The sequence below is a fragment of the Equus caballus genome, chromosome 7 (genome assembly GCF_041296265.1).
Source record: "Equus caballus isolate H_3958 breed thoroughbred chromosome 7, TB-T2T, whole genome shotgun sequence".
Taxonomy (NCBI): Eukaryota; Metazoa; Chordata; class Mammalia; order Perissodactyla; family Equidae; genus Equus; species Equus caballus.
Genome location: NC_091690.1, coordinates 47890996 through 47918220, shown reverse-complemented (window position 1 = coordinate 47918220; position 27225 = coordinate 47890996). Strand labels below are relative to the sequence as shown.

The 27225-nt window shown below is 41.4% G+C and overlaps 1 protein-coding gene and 1 long non-coding RNA gene across 2 annotated transcripts in view; one reads left to right on the top strand and one right to left on the bottom strand.

Moving 5' to 3' along the window:
* Positions 1-8616, top strand: part of LOC100064742 (zinc finger protein 709-like) — a 44554-nt gene extending 35938 nt beyond the window's left edge. The window contains exons 2-4 of the mRNA XM_070274006.1: positions 2447-2573; positions 2760-2820; positions 3456-8616. Coding sequence (XP_070130107.1) covers positions 2447-2573; positions 2760-2820; positions 3456-5028 — 1761 coding nt within the window. The 3' untranslated portion in view covers positions 5029-8616. The remainder of the gene's footprint in view (positions 1-2446; positions 2574-2759; positions 2821-3455) is intronic.
* LOC111774282 (uncharacterized) lies at positions 988-26831 on the bottom strand. The gene is made up of 3 exons (XR_002809202.2): positions 26670-26831; positions 9188-9280; positions 988-1123 (listed from the first exon to the last, which is right to left on the bottom strand). It is a non-coding gene; the product is annotated as an uncharacterized lncRNA (long non-coding RNA).
* Positions 26832-27225: the final 394 nt, after the last annotated feature.

Here is a 27225-nt window from a genome sequence, read left to right as displayed (position 1 = left end):
GTTTTCCTCTTAAGTGTGTAAGCCCCTAGAGTGGCTGATTGCTAGGCTCACGGTCTTACAATTGCTGTAGGCCTCTGGGCTGCAAGGCTGGAGTTAGCTCTCTTAGGGTTGCAGCTGAATGGGGCCAGCCCCAGACATGGGAGCACTCAATTGTTTCAGACTTTTGAAGGTGGGGCCGATCTCCTATGTGGCTGTGTCAGAAGCACAAGTCTCCTGCAGCTGACAGGCCCCACCACCTACGGGGTGACACACCCCATCAACACAGTCCTGCCTCATGCACATGCCCTGACCCACTGTAGTGGACCCAGTCACCCCAGTGCAGAGGCCCCACACAGTCTACCAATGCAGGCCCACCCATCGCACATGCCCTGCCCCACAGAGGCAGACCCACTCACCTAATTGCAAAGGTTCCAGACACCCCACCTATGTGGGCCCACAAGTTGCCCAAGGGCTTGCTCTTGGGTGGGGCCAGTCCCTAGTGTGGGTTGCCTGTCCTAGCTAAGCTGGATTAAATTGGTGCTCTAGTGGGTAGGGCAGACCCTGGGCTAACAGGCCAGGGGAAGGATTCCAGTGGCATCTGCCAGCGTCTGTGTCAGCATGCCTATATTAGGTCACAACAATGGCTCCTACGAGTGTCTCAGTCCCTAGAGAGGTCTCACCTCTCACCAAGATGCACCCAGAGTCTATCACATGAGTCTCTTTTTACCAAAGGACTCTACACCTTTCTTTCTGGTGATGGGTGAACTCGTGTGTGGGCCTTTCAAGAGCAGGCTTTTTTCCCCCTTATGTCTGATAGCTTTTCTGGGGTTATTCTCCATCATACTTCATAGCCAGAAAAGCCAGGTATTACGACACTTGTCTCGGTTGTGCCAAGTCCAAAAGCTGTTATTGTGGTAACACTCCCCTGCTGAGGTCCCTCACCCTCCAGGGAAGGCTTCATACCTTAAGGTTGCTCCCGGCCAGCTGTGAAGCATCATGGCTACAAGTTGGCTCTTTTTCTCTCCAGAAAGGAATTTCTGCCTCTTCCACCTCAGTCTGCACTGTCCCTTGTTGGATTCTTTTTTCCAGTTTGCAGTTCTCTCTGAGGGGTAATTGTTCCAAGAGCAGTGTAAATTCGTTGTGTCTGTGGGAGGAGGTGAGTTCAGAGTCTGACTTTGCCACCATCTTTCTCACTTTTTTTTGTCTTCCACATTTTTTCTACCTTCTCTGCTGAAATTGAGCATTTTACTTGATTCCTTTTTTCCTCTCCTAGCATATCAATTACACATTTTTTGAAAAATTCTTTTAGTTGATTGCCCTTGAGTTTTCAGTACACATTTACACCTAACCCACCTTTTCTGTCACATAACACTATAACATGTCACTGTCTGCGAACACTTCATAACACACTGTTCCCAATTCTGCTCCCTGTGCCTTGTCACATTGCTGTCATTTATTTCTCTGGTCCATAAGCTTCTCATTACCAAACACATTGCTGCTGTTATTATTTTAAATAAAATGTCATCTGTTATATTAATTGGAAAAATATAAAATATATTTTACTTTCATTTTTTCTATTCTAATCCTCTACCTTTATCATTTACTTTTCTGATAAATTGTTGAACAATTCATTCAAAGTAAGTGACTCATGACAAATTTCCTCAATTTTTGTCTCAGAAAGTCCTCATTTCTTCATTATTTTTGAAGGATAATTTTGCTTGACAGAGAATTCCAGGAAAATGGGTTTTTTTAATTTTCAGCACATTAAATATGTCACTCTACTCTGTTCTTGTTGCATGGTTTTTGAAAAGAAGTCCAATTTAATTCAAATGTTTGTTTCCTTATACCTAAGGTGTGTTTCTTCTCTGGCATTTCCCAATATATTCTCTATGTTTGATTTTTCTCTAGTTTGGATATGATATACTTGAGTGTGCACTTTTGTAGTTTATCATGTTTAGTGTTCCCTGAGCTTCCTGGATGTGCAGTTTGCTGGCTATCAATAGTTTTAGGATATATTGATGATTATTACTTCACTTGTTTTTTCTGTTTCTTTCTCTTTCTTTTCCTTCAGGTATTCCCATTATGTGTATTTTAGACCTTCTGTTAAAGAGGGTTGTCCTAGGCTTTATGGATATTGTGTTCTGCCTTTTTTGTTCTGTCTGATAATGATAATATTTGCTTCATTGTATGGCATTTGTCATTTCCCAAAATGTTCTTGAACCTGCCATAACAGAGAAATATGATGAAAGGTGATCAGAGTAAAAATGTGTAAATAATTTCCATGTTCATCATGCTGTTAAATTGATGAGGAAGTGTGTACAGAAAAACAGTGAGTTTTGATGATCACATCATAGAATAAATGTTTGGAGATGATGCAGTCATACACAACCTTCCTACAAAGGGAGAATGGATGTCCACTGCTGTCAGTCTTATGCATCCTATTATACAAACGTTTGTGGTGTTTCAGGACTCAGTGGTCATTGAGGACGTTGCTGTGAGCTTCACCTCAGAGGAGTGGGCTTTACTGGATCCTTCACAGAAGAAACTCTACAGAGATGTGATGTGGGAAACTTTCAGGATCCTGGCCTCAGTAGGTAAGAATGAGGACATTCCTTCACTGCATCAATTAGAGAACATGTCTATCTTGCCCATCAACATTGTTCTAAGATGTGGAATGTGGAAAGGGGGGTGTTGGTAAATAAACCAGATATGGTCATAGCTTATCATGGTCTTAGAATCTAAAAACTTTTCTATATCAACTTTCTGCGTCTGCATTTCAGGAAAAACATGGGAAGATCATGATATTGAAGATCAGCACAAAAACCAGGGGAGAAAACAAAGGTGAGTCACACTCACAATAGTAAGTGGTCTCTCACATGAGAATCCTGGTAGGTTATGAAACTTTAAAAAGAAACAAACAAGACGACCCATGAGCCAAATTTAGCTATGAGAAAAGTTTCACCAAATATACTTTCTGAAATGTGATGTACAGGCTCAGCGTTTGTGAAATAGCTCACTCGGAAACAGTAATAACAAACCCTATACGTGAATATCACTGGATAATAGCAGGGGTGCAGTCCTCTTGCAGAGCACTCAATATATTCAATTTCACAGAATTCTGACAAAGCAGAAAACCTAAACTTTTCCTATAAATCAAAATAAATATAACAAATATAAAATCATTAGTAAAGAAATCATTAATGGGGCCAGCCTGGTGGGACAGTGATTAAGTTTGCACATTTGGCTTCAGTGGCCTGGGGTTCACCAGGTGCAGACTTGAGTACCACTTGTCAAGCCATCCTGTGGCAGGTGTCCCACGTATAAAGTAGAGGAGGATGAGCACAGATGTTAGCTCAGGGCCAATCTTCCTCAGCAGAAGGAGGAGGATTTGTGGCAGATGTTAGCTCAGGGTTACTCTTCCTCAAAAAAAAAAAAAAAAAAAAAATCATTAACAATGTGCTTCTCACTTTTTACAGAAGTCATATGGAATTGAGACTCTGTGAAAGTGAAGAGGGTAGTCAATGTGGAGAAAACTTCAGCCTTATTCCAAATCTCAATCTGAATGAGAAAACCACTGGAGCTAAACCACATGAATGTAGTGCATGTGGAAAAGTCTTCATGCATCATTCATCCCTTAATAGGCATGTTAGACATCACACTGGACACAAATCATATGAGTATCAAAAATATGGAGAGAAGCCATATAAATGTAAGGAAAGTGGGAAAGCCTTCACTTTTTCTAGTTTTCTTCAAATGCATGGAAGAACTCACACTGGTGAGAAACCTTATCAATGTAAAAAATGTAGTAAAGCCTTCACTTTCTCCAGTTCTCTTCGAATACATGAAAGAATTCATACTGGAGAGAAACCCTATGAATGTAAGGAATGTGGGAAAGCCTTCATTTCTTCCAGTGCATTTCGAGTACATGAAAGGAGTCACAGTGGAGAAAAACCCTATGAATGTAAAGATTGTCATAAAGCATTCAGTCATTCCAGCACTCTTCGAATACATGAGAGACGTCACACTTTAGAAAAACCCTATCAATGTAAGGAATGTGGGAAAGCCTTTATTGCTCTCACAAACCTTCGAGTACACATGGTCACTCACACTGGAGACGGACCTTATAAATGTAAGGAATGTGAGAAAGTATTCATTTATCCCAGTTCATTTCGAATACATGAAAGGAGTCACACTGGCGAGAAACCCTATGAATGTAAAGAATGTGGGAAAGCCTTCAGTTTGTACACTAACTTAAAAAAACACAAAAGAACTCACACAGGAGGGACACCCTATGTATGTAAGGAATGTGGTAAGGCTTTTATTTCTCTTCAAGTTTTCAAAATACATGAAAGAAATCACAATAGACAGAAATTCTATGAATGTAAAAAATGCAATAAAGCATTTACTTGTCCCAGTTCTCTTCAAATACATGAAAGAACTCATACTGGAGAGAAACCCTATGAATGTAAGGAATGTGGGAAAGCCTTTGTAGTTCCCTCAAGCCTGCGATCACACATGATCTTTCACACTGGAGATGGACCTTATAAATGTAAGGAATGTCAGAAAGCATTCATTTCTCCCAGTTCACTTCAAAGACATGAAAGGATTCACACTGGAGAGAAACCCTATGAATGTAAAGAATGCAGTAAAGCATTCAGTTATACCAGTTCTCTTCGAAAACATGAAAGAACTCATACTGGAGAGAAACCCTATGAATGTAAAAAATGTAGTAAAGCCTTCACTACTTCCAGTTGTCTTCGAAGACATGAAAGAACTCATACTGGAGATAAACCCTACGATTGTAAGGAATGTGGGAAAGCCTTTATAGATTCTTCAAGCCTTCGATCACATATGATGTTTCACACTGGAAATAGACCTTATAAATGTAAGGAATGTGAGAAAGCATTCATTTATCCCAGATTCCTCCGAAGACATGAAAGAAGTCACACTGGTGAGAAACCCTATGAATGTAAAGAATGTGGGAAAGCCTTCAGTTCTCATCAAAATTTCCAAATACATAAAAGAAATCATTGGACAGAAACCACATGAATGTAAAAAGCTGTAGTAAAGCATTTAGTTTTCTCAGTTCTCGGCAAAGACACGAAAGAGTTTCATATTGGAGAGAAACACTGTGATTGACAGAAAAGTGGGAAAGACTTTATTTCTCATGAAAACTTTGGAGGATATGCGAGAATGCACACTAGAGGAAAAACCATATAAATGTAATGAATGTGAGAAAGTCTTTTGTCATCCCAGTTCTCTGAATGTATAAAAGGACTCACTTGACAAAAACCTCTTGAAAGTAAACAGCATGAGAAAGACTTCAGTTGGCCTACGTCACTATACGTGAAAATTCCACCAAAAAGAAATATAAATGTAAGTAATATGAGAACACTTGGCAGAAATTAACTTATGTATAATGCTCCAGGAAGTTTTCAACATGAAAGATTTGCATAAAAGTTGTAAATATATTGTTTACCAAGCCTCTTTCTTAAAGTGCAACATTGTATTGTGGATTTATGTTAATTACTTTCAGAAATGAACATTGAAGTGAGGTAATTCTACAAGTCATCAACAATAGTACAGAAGATTAGGGGCCGGCCCAGTGGTGTAGTGGTTAGGTTCATGCCCAGGGTTCACAGGTTCAGATACCAGGCATGGACCTACATTGAGCCATCCATGTCAATGCATCCCATATACAAATAGAGGAAGATGGGCACAGATGTTAGCTCAGGGACCGTCTTCCTCAAGCAAAAAGAGGAAGATTCGCAGCAGATGTCAGCTCAGGGCCAATCTTCCTCACCAAAAAAAAAAAAGAGTACATAAGATTACTAGGTAGTGCTTTTTTCTTAAATCAGTTAATATTTTCTCTAATTTTTTTATCATGTTTTAATTGTTCTGTGTTAAGACATCACTGAAAAATGACAGTTTGTGTTTCTTGGGATTTTTTTTTTTTACTGGCCTTGTGTTGCAGTTCCTGGATGTGCCTAACCCATTGTATATGTTCCTTTCTTAGAGAAAGCTCCTTTTGGGGGTGGTGGGTATAGGAGCCTATTTTTACTTTTTATACTATTAAACAGTTGGAATAAATTTTTATGTATGGCAAGTTTATCAAAGAGTAGTTTCAATGAATTGTTACTTTCATATTTGGGTCTTTGTTCTTTGTCCTTCCTTCTGACTGGTGACTGATTTGGTGAATAGACCTTGAAATAAGTAGAGGCCTGTGATAGGGCAACAAATTCTAGAGCTGGACACATCACCCCTATATTGCATTATGTCAGTGAGGGTAATATTAAGAACCAGATCTTTAAGAATCCATCCCCTTTATGGTGCCGTGTTGGAATTCCCCAATGGCCTCACTTGCATGAGATTTGGAAGGCAGAAGCACACAAGGCCTTAGGCAGATTTGGGAGCCACAACACAGGGAGGGAGACAGTTATGTAGGAGCTTCAAGGAAACCACTTTCCAGCCCATTTTCTGGATTCTTTGAGTATCTTGAAAACCACCAACACCTATTTGATTTCCATTTTCTTACACGTGTATTTTCCACTGATGTTTTTACAAGTTTCACGTCAAAGATTCATTAGAGTTTGGATTTTTCTGTAAGGCCTCTTGTGTTCACCAGGAAACTAATTCAGACCTTTGTGGTTGAGAGTGTTCTCTGAGTCCCCGCTTCTCTAGATGATAGCTGAATAAGGTTTAATGTGTATAGGAGAGACCTTATGCTGTTAATGGTGCTAGTGAACACATTTTCCTGATTCACCATGACGTCTACAATGGGGCATAAAAAGAAGGATGTGGGAGTCCATTTCTCTCCTGCATTGTGCAGTGGCTGCCTTGACCCAGTTCTTCCATGAGAACAGTCACCTTTCTCATGTCAGGAAGATTGTGTGTTTCCTGTTACTTGTATCTGAACATATTCCCTCAATATGTTTTCAAAAATGTATGATTGTGTGTCATTAAAATTATGTGCATTTCCTTCTGAAATGAACACTTCTGTAGTTGTTTCAACGATACATTTTATCAACTATTTTCTAAGCCATCGTATGTTAATAACTATTATCATGGTTTTCATTTCCTGAGAGAAGATATTAAAATCCATATTTATTATGGGTTTCCTGATATACATTGCAATTTTCTTTACTTAATCATTATGCATTATGAGTCAGTTTTATCATGTGTATTCAAATTCAGTTATTTTTTCCTCAGGCTAACTTTATTTTTTATTCTTTTATATGTACAGTTTTTGTCATGACACTAATTTCTCATTCATTCTTCACCCAAAACTTAAAATCATGGTGTTTTCAGTGCCCTCTTGTCAGTGACCTGCAGGATTGCACCTGTAGTGAGAGGGGTGTAACAAATTCTAGTAAGAATGACGACAGACCACAGAGGACTATGAGGAATAACAGTAACATGGTGCTCAGAAGGACTTCTTACAAGATTTTGGCCTGTGTTTGTGGATTTGACTGCTATTCAAGGAAGCAGGTCACTTTCTGTATTGAAGCTGTGAGGAGGTAAACTTAATTCTATCTTCGGTAAACATTTTATCTTTGGTAAACATAATCATTGTTTTCTGCAAGGCAAAAACAATGTAATGGAACTAAAATTAATTTTTAAGAAGTCCCAGTTAGTCATTTTAGTAAGAAAAAGGAAATATTACTCATTTTTATGGTTTAGAATTTTATCTTTTACCAGTTTTACTGGGGTGGTTACAAGATACCGTTAGTTTCGTCTTGGTAACTGTGTATGTTTGATGAAGGAGGTGTGACGTTTGTCTCTTCAGCAGGATAAGACTTGAACTTGCAGTAAATGCAGGCCAGCTCCTGGTCCTCTGGAACAGATTTTGCCTTTCCTACTTATTATCAAATCACTGATATATTTCCCACAGTGTATTTAGACACCGTTTACCATAAAGTATCTCAGTTAGATTATATAAATTCACTTCTTACTATACACATGATATTTTTAATATCTTCTTTGTGACTCAACTGAGGCCTTTCACTTTAGGTAAATTGTGAAACAATACACACCTGGCAAGGGAGAGACACAGGGCCACTGTGCCAATCAAGCCTTTCTTTCTCAGAGACTGTGCTCTTGATGCTAGTGTTTCAGCATCCCTCACCTGCCATGCACTATAGAGTCAGTGTACCCAGTGTAGCAGAAATAAGGCATGGCAGGGTTTGGATATAACAGCATGAGACATACAAGTTCTTGCAGTCCTGGTGCTTATGTGTTTGTGGGAAAAGAGAGATGATTAACAAATGGCAAACCCTTGTCTTACAAGATGGAAATAAGGGCTCTGACGGAAAGTAAAACAAAACAAAACATTGAGCTAATAGGGTCGCTGAGATGTTTATACATCTCTTCTATGAAGGTAGGAGCCCCAATAAGTGAGAATGTCATTATTATTGTTATCTGGGACTTGAGACTTCCTATTGATTTCAGCCACAAATGTTTGTGGTGTCTTTTTGTGTTTAATGTCATTTGAGAGCATTTTTATTTACCTTTAAATACTTAAAATGTTGTAGTATTTGGCATTTTCATGTTGCTGCTGTATAGACTGTGCAACATACACCCCATTAAACCATGGAGTTCCTCCCACTTAGAGGAACAGTGGCCTTCATCTGCACTGTTCTAGCTCATCCTGAGTGTACTCTGTGAGTAGGGTGACGTCTATGCAAGTCCACTGTGATCTCCCAGTGGAAATACCACAAAGAGCTCTGGGTGTTTAGCAGCAATCAGCCAAGGAACAAGTGAGGTGAGCTGCAGAGAGAGGGTGTCATTTTGAGTAAGATCCTATTTGAGTGTAAGAGGAGAAATGGGAAATTGTCAACATCTTTTCATTACAGGAGTGGCTGGAAGTCTTTAGTTTCAATGATCCATAAAGTCTCATAGCCCATTTAGCTGTTCACAGGTTTCAGCTCCTTATGCTTAGGTGTCCAGCTATGTTGTGGAAAAGTCAGAAACAACAGTAACAGCTACAAGGTTTCATAAAAAGCAAAATAAATTATTACTCTTTTCCGTTTTTTTTTAGCGTTATGTATTGGAGGGATGTCGTTCAAATGGGCACCACAAGAGTGTTCTTTTTAGTGATGGCATGTTTTCCATTTTTTGATGCAGTATTAGTATACAATTGTGAAAATTAACAACTATACCTAAAAAATATGCATTTATATAATTAATAGAAAATGAATAACAGAATCACCTTCGCATGTTAGGAGAACATTAAACTCTTCTGATCCTTGGTTTTTATGCATTCAGCACTTCTTTCTAGCACTGGGATCCTTCTTACGAAGAACTGAAGGACAGAGAAGAAGAATTCAGTCCTCAACTGGCCTTTCTTGGAACCCTGTCTTAATTGTGAAAAAACCCCCTAGGGTTGCACCTGCCCTCATCTCATACTCATAACTAGGAGTGAAGTGAAACGGCTCCCAGAATCTTTGAGTTTAAATCAGGTTCTGTGGACAGACCTGTAGAAATACTGTGGTTCTGAAACAAAAAAGTGTCTCCAGGGTGGGACCTGTCTGGGGACATCCTTGCTCATGTGCATCAGCATCACTGCTTTCCATTACCATCCATAGACCACTTCCAGCTCGTTTCCCAAAGGGTAACCACCAACAGCAACACCTCCTTACCCAAGGTCACTGGGAGAACTCTGGGATACTTTGCCTCACATACCCAAGTACGAATTAAAGTCACTCCTTACTCTGCACATGTTACACCTCAGTCTGCAGAGGCTCATTTCCTTGCTCAGGGCTATAAATTCACTCAAATTTCTGAGACACATACTGACTCCTCAGACCTGATGGCATTTATCTTGGTCCATGGGCCCCTGTGATATGGAACCATTAAGACGTCTCTAACCTAAAGGTCTAGGCAGAATTCAACGGACTTCCCTCACCTTTCCCAGATAACTTAGTGACTGACCAAAGCACCTGATGTGAAAAAAACGTGTCACAGGTAATAGAATCCATGCGCATTAAGTGCAGGTAGATGAGGGGTCCCTAGAGCTGATGGTAGATGGACTTTGTCGGGCTGCTCACCCCCTCTGCTGGGCTGCTTGCTACGCTCAGACCATGGTAGACCCTCTTATAGACAAATTACTCCTCCTGTCATACATGATCCTCCTGAAGCCAGAATCAAGGACTCACCAAGATGCTCTAGAAATTATTGATATTATCCACGAATGTCTCAACATATAATACACTAGAGTCTGGAAAAGGATTCAGTGGACCTTGTACCTCTTTTATGACCGAGGCTGCAATCCTCTTGGGATAGCTAAGGCTTACGTAGACAAAACTTGTGTTCTTCTAAATAGATGTTCCTGCTGTTTGAGTTGCATCCAATCCTCAGCTTTTGGGGCTTATTACTTTGTTCTGATCATAAAACTTGCACCTGCTAAGTAGAGCCTTTCTATACTAGATATTTCTGGTCACTTCTACAGGTCTTTGGTTTCTTGTAATCGTGCCCCCTGGCCACCACTCTCATATCCCACTCCTGGGTCTTCCTCCTAACATCGCCTATAGTCTGTGTGCTGTGTGTGCCAATATTTCATTTAGGGCACCTTCCTTCAAAATCTCTTCAGTCCATCCAACACAAATATGCAGTTTTCCCACTACTCACACTCACATGCTCATTGGCCTGTGAGTGACTGTTTCTGACCTGGGCACACATAACATTCAACAGACATCTTTAATGCCAATCAAGAAATGTCCCAAACATTCAAAATACATGGAGCAGACAGCTTATGTTTGGGATGTTGTACCCGAAGGAAAACCCCCTGGCAGCCATGGTAGCTGCTGACTACTTGGGGTTTGGACTATTTATTAACCAGGCAGGTGAGTTCTGTTCCCCTAAAATGTCTGCTCGCTGCATGTGGGCAGGCTGCACTGGCAGGGTGCCACCAAGGACACAACAAATGAGGCAGCAAATTAAACAATAAGATTACTAGAATATGTGAACAGAGTTCTAGAACCATACTGACACTTTCCTGGATCTCTCCAACACCCTGGGATGACTGGATTAAAAAATTTTTTGAGGTTTTGTGATCCTAATCATAATTTCTTGTGCTTTCACATGGCTTTTCAATTAATACTCAAATTCAAATTCATTTAATGAAACATGTCATTCAGTTAATAAGCCTCAGGAGTGAACTCTAGATGAAGACACTGATGTCATTGTTAATATTCAGGTCTTCATCAGCTTTAGACACCTGCTCCTTCTGTCTGGCCCACAATGAGTAAATAAGTCAGGAAGGTTGACACTTGCCCATTTTCTTTTTGTGCCAACAGGTAGGAGGGTAAAACCTTGAAAACCTGCAGACTCTACTTCTGTACACGTTAATGGTTCTAGCCATTCTTCCTTGCACAAGCCAACCCAACCCAACCCACTTGCCCTTGTCCTACTCTCCCTAGAAAGTACCGATGAGTAATAAATATATTTCTATCAACTTGATGCATGTGGTGACACAGTCTTGACATCCAATCCCATTTTAGGTAGAGCGTTAATCCTGGCCCCAAAAGGGCGATGATAAAACAGAAGGTAACCAATGGAAGGTGTCTTTTGAGTGACAAACGTATTCAGTTTAGGGAATTTTTATAAGGAAAAGAAATCCAAATACAGAGACTCCAGGATAATGTCTTTAGATGCATTAGTCACAAAAGAAAAATTCCAAAACCACCCACATGGCCCTACCAGTAGAATTACCAAGTGAAAATGGAATAGTCTCACAAGGGAAAATACAGCAACACAAGTGAAGGGTGGTTTCCATTATGATACGCAAAGGACTCTGAGTGATCATCTCATCTTCACAATATGGAAAAAAGTGAATAATCTGAAAAGCAACACCTCTTAGATCCAAGAGAGATTTGAGATTACATGGCAAACCAATGCTCCCAAAATGAGAGACCAGCAAATACAGAGAATTACCACTTACTTGGAGGAGAAACAACTGGAGACAGCAACCTCTAGGAACACAGAAACTGTTCTTGATGGATTTACTGGAGACGTAGATTGGACTGACTTGAGAATTAAAAGCATTGGGGAGTCCAGTCTTAGGGAACCTCCAAAATGTATGTATTTTTCCACCAGCAGCCCACGGTGCTTCTCATTGTGAAGACTGGAAAGCATTCCAGGTGGAAACATTCTGATGTACACACAAAGCATTCTGTGCTCTGTGACTTAGACCATCCCTCAAAGGAAATTAATTTGCCAAAAGTTTATCTGATTAGAGAAAGCAGTCAGACAACTCCCAGACTCTTCAGGATTTCTCTCTGGCTAAAGGGGAGGAACAAATGCTAAGATGGTGTTGTCAAGTTCATAGTCCAGGGATTCTGTCCCATGAAACCTTTACAGGTTTAATCATAGCATAAGAGAACATTTTCCCACACTAATGTCTTCCCTCCTATCAACAAGGCCCCAGTATAAAAACAGTGGGTTAAAGTAGAGGATTGCAAGACCAGACTACTTAAGACTAAGTTTCTAGGGATGGGCAAACACACCAGGGGAGAAAAATACAAGGACACTAGAGGCTAGTGAAGCCCCTGACACCTACAGCTAAAGCGAACATTAATAGTCTAAGGCCTATTCAAGAAATCATACAGCCTCACACTAAGGGACTATTTACCTCTAATCTTATTGTGAAAATTCACAAATACATGGAATTAAACAAAACACTCTTGGACAACCACTGAGTCAAAGAGAAATCAATAGGGAATCAATATTTTTTAAATATCTTGTGACAAAAATGAAAATAACTTATGAAAACTTGTGGGATGCAGTTTAAGGAGTAATAAAAGGGAGACTTATAGCAATAAACACCTATATTAAGAAAGAGAGATCAAAATAACAACCTAAAATTGCACCTCAGGAACTAGATAAAGAACAGCAAACTAAACCTTACATTAGCAAAGTTAGGAAATAATAAAGATTAGAGCCAAAATAAATCGAATATAGGAAAACAGAAAAATTTCAAAACTATCAGTTTTTTTTGAAATAATAAACACAATTGACAAACCCTTAACTGACGATGAACAGAGGAGGAAAGAATCAAATATATAAAATCAGAAATGAAAAAGGACATATTAAAACAGGTGCCTCAAAACTAAAAAGAATCAAAAGGGACTATTATGAACATTTATATGTGAACAAATTGGATAATCTAAAAGAAATGGATAAATTCCTAGAAACATACAACTTACCAAGGTAGACTTTAAAAATATAAAGCCTGAACAGACTAATTACAAATTCAAATTAATACCGATCCTTCTTAAACTCTTCCAAAAACTAAAAGGGATGCTTCCAAACTCATTTTTTGAGGCCAGCATCTACCTGATACGAAAGCCAGATGAAGACATTGCAAGAAAAGAAAACTACAAGCTAGTATCTCTGTTTAAACTTGACTTGGCCATCGTGCCCAAATATTTAGTCAAACATTCTACTGGACATTTCTGGGCAGGGTTTTTCTCCTGAGATGATCATTTCAATGGGTGGAGTTTAAGTGAGTGAGATTACTCTCCACAATGTGGATGCCCCTCATCCAGTCAATTGTTGTTCTTAACAGAACAAAAACTGAATTCCCTGAACAAGAAGGATTCTGCCACTAGAGTGCCTTTTGACTCAGACTACAGTTTTTTCCTGGGGTCTCCAACCTGCCCATCTAAATTGCAGATTTTCAATTTACTCAAATTCCATGATGACGTGAGCCATTTCCTTAAAGAAAGAAAAGAGATGTCAGTATTATGACAGGTGAGCTGCTCCCTTTGTCTCTGCTTTTGATCTATAATTAGTAAGACATTCATAAGTCAACAAAGGCTCCTCTGCTTAACACACTAGGATGCTGGAGAGATCCACATATCTGTACACTTGATGGTGGCTTGACTGGAACACAAAGAGGAGGTGGAACAGGGGTAACAGTGGAAATGGGGCCAACAACCCCAGCCCTCCGGGCATGACAGCTGAGCCTGCAGCCCCAGCAAACCAGCCAACAGTGGGAGAGGCAGGACCCATGATCCCAGCCCCCCAAGCTGTGGTAGTATCCACACCCGCAGAGAAACTAGTAGCAGCAGTGGAGGTGGCACATGCAACTTCAGCCCCTAGCTGCTGCAGGGGCCACAGAGAATTGTTCAATGGTGGTGGTGGGCCTGTGACCCCAGCCTCCCACCCATGGCAGTGGTGCCTGCAAACCCAACAGCGCTAGATGTGATAGAGGGGCCCATGACCCCAGATGCCACCCCCACACCGCCTCCCCCCCACAGCAGCAACAGTGCCCATGACCCATGCATCCCTGCACACAGTGGAGGTGCCCACCATCCCAGTGACTGCAGTGGTGACACCTGTGACCACAGTGGCACCAGCAGAAGCAAGGTACCAGCAACCTTGGAGGCACAAAGAACAAAAAGGAGGGCACTGGAAACACATCTCTCAAAGCAATGGAAGGTTGAAAGTGCTGGCTCTCAGACAGGCAGAGGCAGCTCATGGAACAGGAACTAAAAACTTGTGCTATAGCTCCATCTACTGGAAAACAAAAGAAACGCCTCTAAATACCAATCTGTTGAACTGTTGGAATCAAAGTAAACAAAGATTTACCTAAATAAGGTGTTTATCACTTCAAATGTGGCAGCAGAAGAACAACTCATCAAGCACCCTGAAAAAATCATGGTAACATGGTATCACAAAAAGCAAATGACAATTCTCCAGAAACCAAAGTTAAATTCTCAGAAGATTGTGATCTGATAGAGAATTCAAAATAGCTGTCATGAAGAAACTCAGTAAGGTATAAGAAAACTCAGAAAGACAGTTCAATGGGCTCAGGATTACAATTAATGAACAGAAGGAGCACTTTACTAAAGAGACTGAAACTCTAAAAAAAGACTCAAATTCTGGAGCCAAAGAACTCAATAAATGAAATGAAGAATGCATTAGAAATCACTGGACACGGAATAGACCACATGGAAGGGAGAATCAGAAAGCTCAAAGATAGAACTCTAGAAATGATTCATGTGGGAGAGGAAAGAGAACTAAGATTTGTTTTGAATGAAGACACTCTATGAGAACTATCTGACTCCATTAGGAAAGGCAACATAAGGATAATGGATATCCCAGAGGGGAAAGATGGGGAGAAGGGAGCAGAGAGCTTATTTAAAGAAATAATAGCTGAGAACTTCCCAAACATGGGGAAGAAACTGGATATTCAAGTCCACAAAGCTAAGAGAATGCCTAATTATCTCAATGCAAAACGACTGTCTCTAAGACACACATTAAAGCTGTCAAAAGCCAATGATAAAGAATTTAAAATGTACTTAAGGAAAAAAGACACCTACAAAGGTAGCCCAATTAGGCTATCAGAAGATTTCTCAGCAGAAACTCTGCAGGCCAGGAGAGAGTGGAATGACATATTCAAACTATTGAAAGATGAAAACTGGCAGACAAGAATATTCTATCCAGTAAAGTTATCCTTCAGATATGAAGGAGAAATAAAGGCTTTCCCAGACAAACAAAACCTACATTAGTTCACCATCACTAGACCTGCCTCACAAGAAATGTTGAAGGGAGCCTTTCTACCTGAAACAAAAAAGAAACAAAACTTTGAGTGAGGTGATAAATAGAACCAGAAAATTACACATCTATTTCATAATAGCATATTCAAAGCTTAATTACAGCATAAGGTTAAAGGATAAAAGAGCTAAAAATAACTATAGCTACAATTTGGCAATGAACTCACAACATAAAACAAGATAATTTGTGACAACAAAAACATAAAAAGGAATGAGGAAAAGGATGGAACCTGTGTAGACAAATGAAGAGAAGCTATTAGCAGAAAAAGGACAATTTTATCTATGACATGTTCTATACAAATCTCACGGTAACCACAAAAGAAAAATCTGGAGCAGAGACATGAAAAATTTAAAAGAAGATAAAACATCATAGAAAACCACCGAACAAAAATGGCAGACAGAAACACAAGGGAAAAGAAACAATGGAGATATAGAGCAATTGGAAAACAAAAGATAAAATGGCACTGGTAAGTCCTCATAGATGAATAATCACCCTAATGTAAATGGATTGAAATTACCAATCAAAAGGCACAGAGTGGCTAGATGGGTTAAAAAATAAGACCCAACAGGTGACGTCAGCAACATAGCAGAGTGAGCTCACCCAGGACTCTCTCCCCTCCAAATTATAACCAAAAAGAGCAACTGCTTTCCAACCAAAACAAAAATCCTAATAACAGAAATCATCAGAGACCCACAGCAGCCAAACCATGGAGGGCGGAGAGGCTGCAGCTGGCCTCGGAGGAGCTGGAACAGGGTAGGAGAGATCTTCGCTCCCTCCCCTAGAGACTGGGATCGCTGCCACGGGTGCAGGAAGGAGCGGGGGAGGGGCCGCATGTCCAGGGATCGTCTAGGACTCCCACTGCCTGTGCAGTGGAAACCCTCTAACAGGGGAAAGCTTTCATGTGGGGGAACCCCAGCAAGCCAGGGCCCCAGGAGACCAGAAAGCGAGAGCTGATCCCAATCCAGGTTGGTGTGAAAGAGAAAGTGCCCCTTCTCCCTCAACCCACGCTGGGTGCCGCCATTGGGCTGAAGGCGGAGGGCTCAGAACCAAGGCTCTCGACCCCATCTAGTGGCGGCTGGCTGTAATTACAGCCGAATAATAGCATTATGCGCAAAAACTGCTCCTCTACCATCCAGCAATTTATAAAAGCTCCAGTCCAAAAGGAAAACAATAAAAACACAGAAGTAGGTACTGAGGGCTTGGAAATGGGTAAACTAAGTGAAGAGGAGTTCAAAATAGCTATCCTTAAAATATTCAATGAGGTAAAGGGAAATATAGAGGAACAAGTCAACAAGTTCTGGAGTTACTTCACAAAAGAGATTGAAATTATAAAGAAGAATCAATTAGAAATAGTAGAGATGAAAAATACAATGGATCAGATAAAACAGAATACGGATCCCCTGAATGCCCATGCAGACACCATAGAGGAGCAAATTAGAATAATCGAAGACAGACAAGCTGAATGGCTCCAGACAGAGGAAGAAAGAGAACTAAGAATTAAAAAAACTGAAGAAAATCTCAGAGAAATAGCTGACTCAATGAGAAAATGCAATTTAAGAATCATCGGAATTCCTGAGGGCATGGAAAAGGAAAATGGAACAGAAAGTGTGCTCAAGAAAATAATAGAAGAGAACTTCCCAAATCTAGGGATTGAGAGAGAAATGTGTGTGGAGGAAGCTTTCAGATCTCCTAGAATTGTCAATGTAAAAAGATCTCCTGCAAGGCACATAGTAGTAAAAATGGCAAAAATGAAGGACAAAGAAAGAATACTCAGGGCAGCAAGGCAGAAGAAAATAACCTACAAAGGAACCCCCATCAGACTTTCAGTAGATTTCTCTACAGAAACCTTATAAGCTAGGAGAGATTGGAGTGACATATTCAAAACTTTAAGGATAAAAATCTTCAGCCAACAATACTCTATCCAGCAAAAATATCCTTCAGATATGAGGAAGAAATTAAATCTTTTCCAGACAAACAAAAGCTGAGGGACTTTGTAGTCACACGACCTCCACTACAAGAAATCCTCAAGAAGGCTCTCATACCTGAAAAAAGAAAAAATGGGAGAAAGGGGTCACAAACAACAGAGTAGGGAGACAGATAGATAGAATCTGAATAGGAGAGCAAATATTCAACTATAGCATTAGGATAAAGGGAAGGAAATCACCAAAGCAAAGATAATCTTATCACTCTAACCACAAACTCACAACACAAGTTGGAATAAGAGATGAAAATAATAATTTAGGAGGGGAGGAGAAAAGGGACTGAAACAGTCTAGGCTAAGGAAGTAAGAGACCACCAGAAAATGGACTACGTTATACACGAGATTCTGAATACAAACTTCAGGGTAGCCACTAAACTAAAAAACAGAACAGACACACAAAACATAAATAAGGAAAAATCTAAGAAACCCAGCATAAGAAATTGCAGAAGTCAATGGGTAGGCTAAAACACACAGGACGAGAAACAAAGGAAATGCAGGACAACCGGAAAATGAGTGACAGAATGACAGCATTAAGCCCTCATGCATCAATACTCACCCTCAATGTAAACGGATTGACCTCTCCAATAAAAAGACACAGAGTGGCAAAATGGATTAAAGAACAAGATCCAACAACTTGTTGCCTCCAGGAAACATGCCTCAGCTCCAAGGACAAACACAGGCTCAGAGTGAAGGGGTGGAAGACAATACTCCAAGCTAATAGCAAACAAAAGAAATCAGGTGTCGCAATACTTGTATCAGACAAAACAGACTTCCAGATAAGGCAGGTAAAGAGAGACAGAGAGGGCCAATATATAATGATCAAAGGGACACTTCATCAAGAAGAAATAACGGTTATAAATATCTATGCCCCCAACACAGGAGCACCAAAGTTCATAAAGCAACTATTAACAAACCTAAAAGAAGATATCAAAAATAACACAATAATAATAAGTGACCTCAACACCCCACTCACATCAATGGACAGATCATCCAGAAAGAAAATCAATAAAGAAACAGTGGAGCTAAAAGAAAAGCTAAAACAGTTGGACTTAATAGACATATATAGAACGCTTCATCCAAAAACAGCAGAATACACATTCTTCTCAAGCGTGCATGGAACATTCTCAAGGATAGACCATAGGTTGGGAAACAAGGCAAGCCTCTACAAATTTAAAAAAAATGAAATAATAACAAGTATCTTCTCTAATCAGAATGCTATCAAGCTAGAAATTAATTACAAGAAAAAAGCTGAGAAAGGCACAAGGATGTGGAAATTAAACAATATGCTATTGAACAAGCAATGGATCATTGAAGAAATCAAAAAATACCTGGAGACAAATGAAAATGATAACATGCCATACCAACCCATATGGGATGCAGCAAAAGCTGTATTAAGAGGAAAATTCATCACAATACAGGCACACCTTCACAAACAAGAAAAATCCCAAATCAGCAATCTTAAACTACACCTAACTGAATTAGAGAAAGAAGAACAAAGCCCAAAGTCAGCAGAAGGAGAGAAATAATAAAAATCAGAGCAGAAATAAATGCTATTGAAACAAAAAAGGCAGTAGAAAGGATCAATGAAACAAAGAGCTGGTTCTTTGAGAAGATAGATAAAACTGACAAACCCCTAGCCAGACTTACAAAGAAAAAAAGAGAGAAAGCTCAAATAAACAAAATCAGAAATGAAAGAGGAGTAATAACAACACACTCTGCAGAAATACAACGGATTATAAGAGAATACTACGAAAAACTATATGCCAGCAAAATGGATAACCTAGAGGAAATGGATAAATTCTTGGACTCTTACAATCTCCCAAAGCTCACTCAAGAAGAAGCAGACAATTTGAACAGACCAATCACAAGGAAAGAGATTGAAACAGCCATCAAAAGCATCCCAAAGAATAAAACCTCAGGACCAGATGGCTTTCCTGGGGAATTCTACCAAACTTTCAGAGAGGATTTAATACCTATCCTTTTCAAGCTATTCCAAAAAATTAGGGAGGATGGAACACTTCCTAACACATTCTATGAGGCCAACATCACTCTGATACCAAAACCTGATAAGGATAGCGCGAAAAAGGAGAACTACAGGCCAATATTGCTGATGAACATAGATGCAAAAATTCTCAACAAAATTTTGGCAACCTGAATTCAGCAATTCATCAAAAGGATCATACATCATGATCAAGTGGGATTCATACCAGGGACACAGGGATGGTTCAACATCCGCAAATCAACTAATGTGATACATCACATCAACAAACTGAGGAATAAAAACCACATGATCATCTCAATAGATGCAGAGAAGGCATTTGACAAGATCCAACAGCCATTTATGATAAAAACTCAACAAAATGGGCATAGAAGGGAACTACCTCAACATAATAAAGGCTATATATGACAAACCCACAGCCAACATCATACTCAATGGGCAAAAACTGAGCACCCTGCCCCTGAGAACAAGAACGAGACAAGGATGCCCTCTATCACCACTCTTATTTAACACAGTACTGGAGGTCCTGGCCAGAACAATCAGGCAAGAAAAAGGAATAAAAGGAATCCAAATAGGGAGGGAAGAAGTGAAACTCTCACTATTTGCAGACGACGTGATCTTATATATAGAAAACCCCAAAGAATCCACTGGAAAACTTTTAGAAGTAATCAACAACTACAGCAGAGTTGCAGGGTATAAAATCAGTAGCATTTCTATACTCTAATAATGAACTAACAGAAAAAGAACTCAAGAACACAATACCATTCACAATCGCAACAAAAAGAATAAAATACCTCGGGGTGAATTTAACTAAGGAAGTGAAAGACCTATACAATGAAAATTACAAGGCTTTTCTGAAAGAAATGGATGACAACAGAAAGAGATGGAAAGACATTCCATGCACATGGACTGGAAGAATAAACCTAGTTAAAATGTCCATTCTACCTAAAGCAATCTACAGATTCAACGCCATCCCAATCAGACTCCCAATGACATTCTTTACAGAATTAGAACAAAGAATCCTAAAATTCATATGGGGCAACAAAAGCCCCCAAATTGCTAAAGCAATCCTGAGACAAAAGAACACAGCTGGAGGTATCACAATCCCTGACTTCAAAACATACTACAAAGCTACAGTAATCAAAACAGCATGGTACTGGTACAAAAACAGGTGCACAGATCAATGGAACAGAATTGAAAGCCCAGAAATAAAACCACACCTCTATGGACAGCTCATCTTCGACAAAGGAGCTGAGGGCATACAATGGAGAAAAAATCTTTTCAGCAAATGGTGCTGGGAAAACTGGAAAGCCACAGGTAAAAGAATGAAAATTGACCATTCTTTTTTCACCATTCACCAAAGTAAACTCAAAATGGATCAAAGACCTAAAGCTGAGACCTGAAACCATAAGGCTTCTAGAAGAAAATGTAGGCAGTGCACTCTTTGACATCAGTATTGAAAGGATCTTTTCGGACAACATGTCTTCTCAGACCAGGGAAACAACAGAAAGAATAAACAAATGGGACTACATCAGACTAAAGAGCTTCTTCAAGGCAAAGGAAAACAGGATTGAAACAAAAAACCAACCCACTAACTGGGAAAAAATATTTGCAAGTCATACATCTGACAAAGGCTTAATATCCATAATATATAAAGAACTCACACAACTCAACAACAAAAAATCAAACAACCTGATCAAAAAATGGGCAGGAGACATGAACAGACATTCCTCCAAAGAAGATATACGGATGCACAATAGGCACATGAAAAGATGTTCATCATCGCTGATCATCAGGGAAATGCAAATCAGAACTACACTAAGATATCACCTTACACCCGTTAGAATGACAAAAATAACTAAAACAAACAGTAACAAATGTTGGAGAGGTTGTGGAGAAAAAAGAACCCTCATACACTGCTGGTGGGAATGCAAACTGGTGCAGCCACTATGGAAAACAGTATGGAGATTCCTCAAAAAATTTAAAATAGAACTACCATACGATCCAGCTATCCCACTACTGGGTATCTATCCAAAGAGCTTGAAGTCAGCAATTCCAAAAGTCCTATGCACCCCAATGTTCACAGCAGCATTATTTACCATAGCCAAGACGTGGAAGCAACCTAAGTGCCCATCAACAGATGAATGGATAAAGATGTGGTATATATACACAATGGAATACTACTCAGTATAAAAAAGAACAAAATCGCCCCATTTGCAACAACATGGATGGACCTTGAGGGAATTATGTTACGTGAAATAAGCCAGATAGAAAAGGACAATCTCTGCATGACTCCACTCATATGAGGAATTTAAAAACGTAGACAAAGAGAACAGATTAGTGGCTACCAGGGGAAAGGTGGGATGGGGGGAGGGCACAAAGGGTGAAGGGGTGCAACACGAATGACAGAGAATATGTACAAGTGAAATTTCACAAGATTGTAACCTATCATTAACTCAATAAAAAAAGTCCCAAAAAAATTGTGTTTATACTATCCTGCAGTCTATTATGTGTGCAATAACACTATCTCCAAAAAAACAATGTAATTCCTTAATTAAAAAATACTTTATTGCTAAAAAAGGCTAGCCATCATCTGAGCCTTCAGTGAGTCGCAATCTTTTTGCTGGTGGAGGGTCTTTGTAAAAATGAAATGTCTGCAAAGCACATAAAGCGAAGTGCAGTAAGACAGGGCACGCCTGTGAAGGTGAGTCCTGTCCCCTCAGAGGGGAAGGCCAAGTGCAGCTGAGAGGCTGTGGACACAGGACTGGACAGAACAGACTCAGCCACATCTGTGCGAGCAGAATGTTTACCAGTTGCTGACTGGATGGAGTCAGTGATTTCCATGATGTTGGGCACTGGGTACAGGGCTGTGTTTGGTGTGACCACAGCCTCCAGGTTGCAGTAACCCACTGTGAGGTGTCGTTCATTCTTTCTAGTCTTAAGAACAGGCCAAATTCAGCTGTTCAAGGTAGAAATCCTGGGGACAATCACTCCTTCCTAAATAGGTTTCTTACAACAGTGTTCAGTCCTTGAAGGTTCTGTTCAGTTCGCACTGGGCCATGTTAGCTAATTGAACTAAGCGGGTAGGGACCATGGAGCCCCATTTTGGAAAGCTAATTTGAAAGGGGTGAAGACAATTTAACTGAATTTTAATTTGTGAATTATGGATCCAGAGCTTTCCTGCTCACTGTGGGATATTTTGGGACAATGGGTCCTGGCTTGGAGGCCTGGCAAAGAGTTCTGCTGGTTAAGGTGAAGTATAGCAATCCGGCCTCTGCGTTATACTCAGTAACTTCCTTAAGATCGTGGGTCCTTTGCTTAAATTTACTGAGACCCCAGCCAGGTGTGACTGTAACTTGAGACCCAGCATTGAGAAATTGCGTGAAGGGCCGTGAATTATTGCATCACGGGAGATGGTACAACGAACTCAAAACCTATGTTTTAGAGGCTCAGAAGGCAAAGAGCACCCTTTTTTCTTGGTTGCTGTGTAACTTCTTTTAGTATGTTTTGGATTTCCAGTTGGGTCACATTGGGGACCTTCTTTCAGTAGCTTTTTCCTCTTGCTCCCTCTCTGCTGTCCTTCCCTGTCCTGTATTTCAGGTCACTGGATATACTTTGGGGGATGGGGTGTCCTCTGTACCCTGGTATTTATACATTGTTCTTCCAGAGGGCCTCACATCAGTGCCATCAGTTAGGAGCCTCCAGCATAACAACCAGTTGCTTTATAGAGTTTAAAGACTGCAGTCTTAAATCAGGTTTGACTATTCCCTTGGCTGTGCCACAGGGGTGCCATGGCTGTTGTCCCCTAAACCCTGAAAGTCAGGGTCTTTGTGGCAGTAGAGGCAGGGGCAGCAGCAGCAGCAGAGGCACTGAAGGGGCGTGGGGAGCCCTCTGGTGTTAGGAGTGTGGATGCCTCCCTCCATCTGCTGGCTCCTTTCCCTGTCTCTTTTTCCTCTGCAATAACCGCTCTTTGAGGATTGACCATCTGATGGGCTTGCCTCATTCACAGGATACGATCATGCTCCTACTCCCCTAAGACATGCCCCTAATGTAGGGACAAACAGCCTCAAGCACAGTTTCATTCTAGACACAGATAGACTCCAGCCAAGACATCGACCCAGGACCACTGTGATGAGTCTATTCTCATCCTCCTGCTCCCAAAGGATAAGGAGTTACAGAAACTGCCAACTCAGAGTCCTCTGTACACAGAACCCAGGCTTGGTGGGGTCAACAGGGCAGCAGAGGGCAGCACAGCGCCCAGGAGGAGCTGCCCAGCAAGCAGCAGCCCACAGTGCAGGAGCCTCCAGGCTTTCTCATCAGCCTGTCCAGGGAAGAAGGCCCAGGGGAAAAGGGAGGGCGAGGCTTAGTGTTCAGAAGTCAAACAGCAAATATGTGGACCCTGGCCACTCATTACAAGAACAGACATGGGTGAGAAAAACAGGCATTTGTACTGGCTTGGTTTTCATTTTGGTATTTTTGCTGAGGAAGATTTACCCTGAGCTAATATCTGTTGCCAATCCTCCTCTATTTTGTGAGCTACCACCACAGCCTGGCCTCTGACCAGTGGTGTAGGTCCATACCCGGAAACTGAACCCAGGCCACTGAAGCGGAGCGCACTGAATTTGACCAGTAGGCCACCAGGGCTGGCTGTGCACTGGCTTATTTTCATATAAAGAAACCCTAATGGGACAGTGAAGCACTAATCAAAACTGGTCATGTGACGGGGGCTGGAGTCAGAGCAGAGGAGCGGGGCAAGACATGCAGGCGGGGAGTCTCCTTAAGGGCGTTTCCTCTCAGGAATATTTTTAACCTTCCCATGCGTTATTTATTTAAAATAAGGAGAGAAATTTATATACACATTTTTCTATGCTTAATCATTATTATAAATTAACTTTTGCTTTTTAAAATTAATTTAATTTTTACTTTTCTACATAGGAAACCATTCCAAGATTTAATCCTTTAAACACTAATGAATATAAAACTGCAGACAATAAAAAATTTACCCACCTCTTTCTAACTAAAAGGACAAGGGGCGTGACAGTTTGTCCCGCCACTGTACTTCACACTGGGGATGTTTTCAGGAATAAGTAGCATACTATAGTGCAGTCTGAAATTTAACCCTGAACTGGACTAGGAATTGGAAAGATTTCCATAAGCTTTGAGTTGTTTTGTTCATATCAATGAAAATAGAAATTCAATTGCTTTTCCTCACATCCATTAAAATAAGAATTCATTTGCATCTGGACTACTATAGCCATTTAAATGTCAAAGTTCTCTAGGGACATGAACACACAAAAACTGACCTAAAAATGGAAAAAGCACCTGAGAACTTGAATACACCCATCTCACATCTTGAGGTTCTCTTGCATAAATGGATCAAAAATTCTATTTGGTTCTATAATTTTCCTGCCTTACATGGTATCTGTTAATTAACTTATATTTTAAAACCTCAAGTGCTAATGGAGACTAGAATCAAAGGGCAGCAATCTTCAAGTGATAAAGGAATCTACAGATAGAAACACGAATATTCCAATCAGCTCATAGAAGCAGCCTGCTTGCCTGCAGTTCAGAAGGAAACCAACACTCAGAAAGTGACTATATTCCCAGACTTGGGGTCCAGACACTCTTGGCTGAGATAGAACCCCTACACTGGGTCAGTCCCTGGTGAAAGAGGGTGGGGACCCCTGAGCAACAACAGGAGTGAACTCGAGTCCCACACACCCTCCCTCTCCTGTGAGCATGGAAGCACTGCCTCCCCCAGGCTCCCACTCTCACAAGTGAGGAAACTCTCAGCCGGATTCAGTTTAAGCTTCTGACCCACATGAACTCCAAATTCATGAACCCTTTGTCCACAGGACGGAACACCTGATCTTCACAGACTTTCTCACTGTGCACAGATTACACTCTCAGTGCACCTACGGTGTGGGTGCAAAACTCAAACGATGTCTAAAATGTCCAGCCCTAAGGAACCACAACCACAACCTCAGAAAGGGCATCACTCCCCACCCCATGAGCACGTGCACCCCCAGCTTTCCAGGGCTTCGCAGCTCCTCTCAGGATAAAGGCTCCTTCCATGGGGGTGTGAGCAGCAGGACACCTGCAGGGGGAGGCTCCCCAGGAAGGATAGCTGGGCCTTCAAGGCCTTCCCTCTGCATGCTCAAGGGGGCCTTAACTTGGGTCAATGACTACAGGGTCTGCTCCCCACTGGAGTTGCTTTGGAACACGAGTGATTTTAAATGACACAAACCCAGTGTTAGAACACTCCAGCAAAATCACTTAAACTCATCCTTTACGTGAAAAGGAGGGAAGAAAATTGTAAGGCACATTCACTAGTTCAACCAGGAAAAACCAAGTATCTATTCCTTTCAGAAAAAACGATGTCGTTAATTATTATTCCCATGGCAAGACATTGGTTTGTAAATAACAAATCACACTTGAACACTCATGGTCTGCATGTCTGAGCCCTGGAATTTCATTTGAAAAACATCCAAAAGTAAATACAGACCTCAGAAACTCATACACACACTCAGGGGGAAGAAAGAGTGAAATCAGAATTCTTAACAAATGGAATTAATACAGGAATTGTGGGGGTTTTTTGAAATTCACCTCTTTCTTGCTAGTTTGCAAGTATTTTATACTCTTTCAAACTCTATTGATTAAATACATTTTACCTCTATTGAAAAACAGATTTAAATAAGCGCGTAAATCTTTTCAAGACCACAAACCCAGAGAGGGACAGTGCTGACAGGACGGATCACCCAAGACTGTTTCTCAAGAGGAACCTGCACCCAAAGGACTTCCTACAGGATGTCTGTGCCCAGAAAGCTCCTGGGAGGAGAGGCACAGGATTTCACGCCAAGTAGTTCCAGGTGGTTATTTTCTGCTGTCTTCTAATGTAAAATACCCAGACAAATATAATCCTTAAATATAATCTGGGCAGAGCCGCCCAAGACGCTCCGGCCCAAGTCGCCGCGCGCAGGGACCACAGGACGCCCGGGGCCCGGCTGCCGGCCCCGCCCCCACGCTGCGGCCGGAGGGGCCTGAGGGCCGAGCGGCGCCACCGCGGCCTCGGGGCCGCAGACCCCGGAGGGTACCGCGGGAGGCCGGGCCCGCCCCGCCGCTTCCCACCAGCCCCTGCTCCCGCGTCCTCACCCCGGGGCCGCACACTCCCCATTTCTAAGGCTCCTGGGTTCCCTGAGTCTTTCCTACGACCCCCACGGCCAGGGCAGGTCACACAGCGCGACAGAGGCTGCAGCAGAGCCACCAGGGGCCGTTTAGGGCAGGCGACCGTTGACCCCCATCGCGGCCTGAGCCAGGGGCTTCCACGCAGGGGCGGTGCGTCGCCCCACCCACTTGTCCCAGCGGATCCCCTGATTGGACAGTTCCCGAAGGCCACGCCCCCTGAAGCCTGAGTGGCAGCGGAGCAGGAAGACGCCAGGTTCTGCGGACCAGCTTCTGCAGGTGGGCTGTAACCTGTGCCGCCTGTGCATTCACGTTTAAGGAGAAATTTTCATGGCCTGGGACTGACAATTGTTTTCGCCACCGCTTTATGAACGCGTAGTAACAGGCGTGCACAGGGAATTCCTGAGTCAGTTTCAAGAAGGAGCAGGAGCAAGTACAGACAAGTTCCTGGACTGGGCCACACTGGAACAAAAGGGTCATGTCCTCCCGGGGTCAAGGGCTTGGGGTAAGGCTGCATCGCCACTCA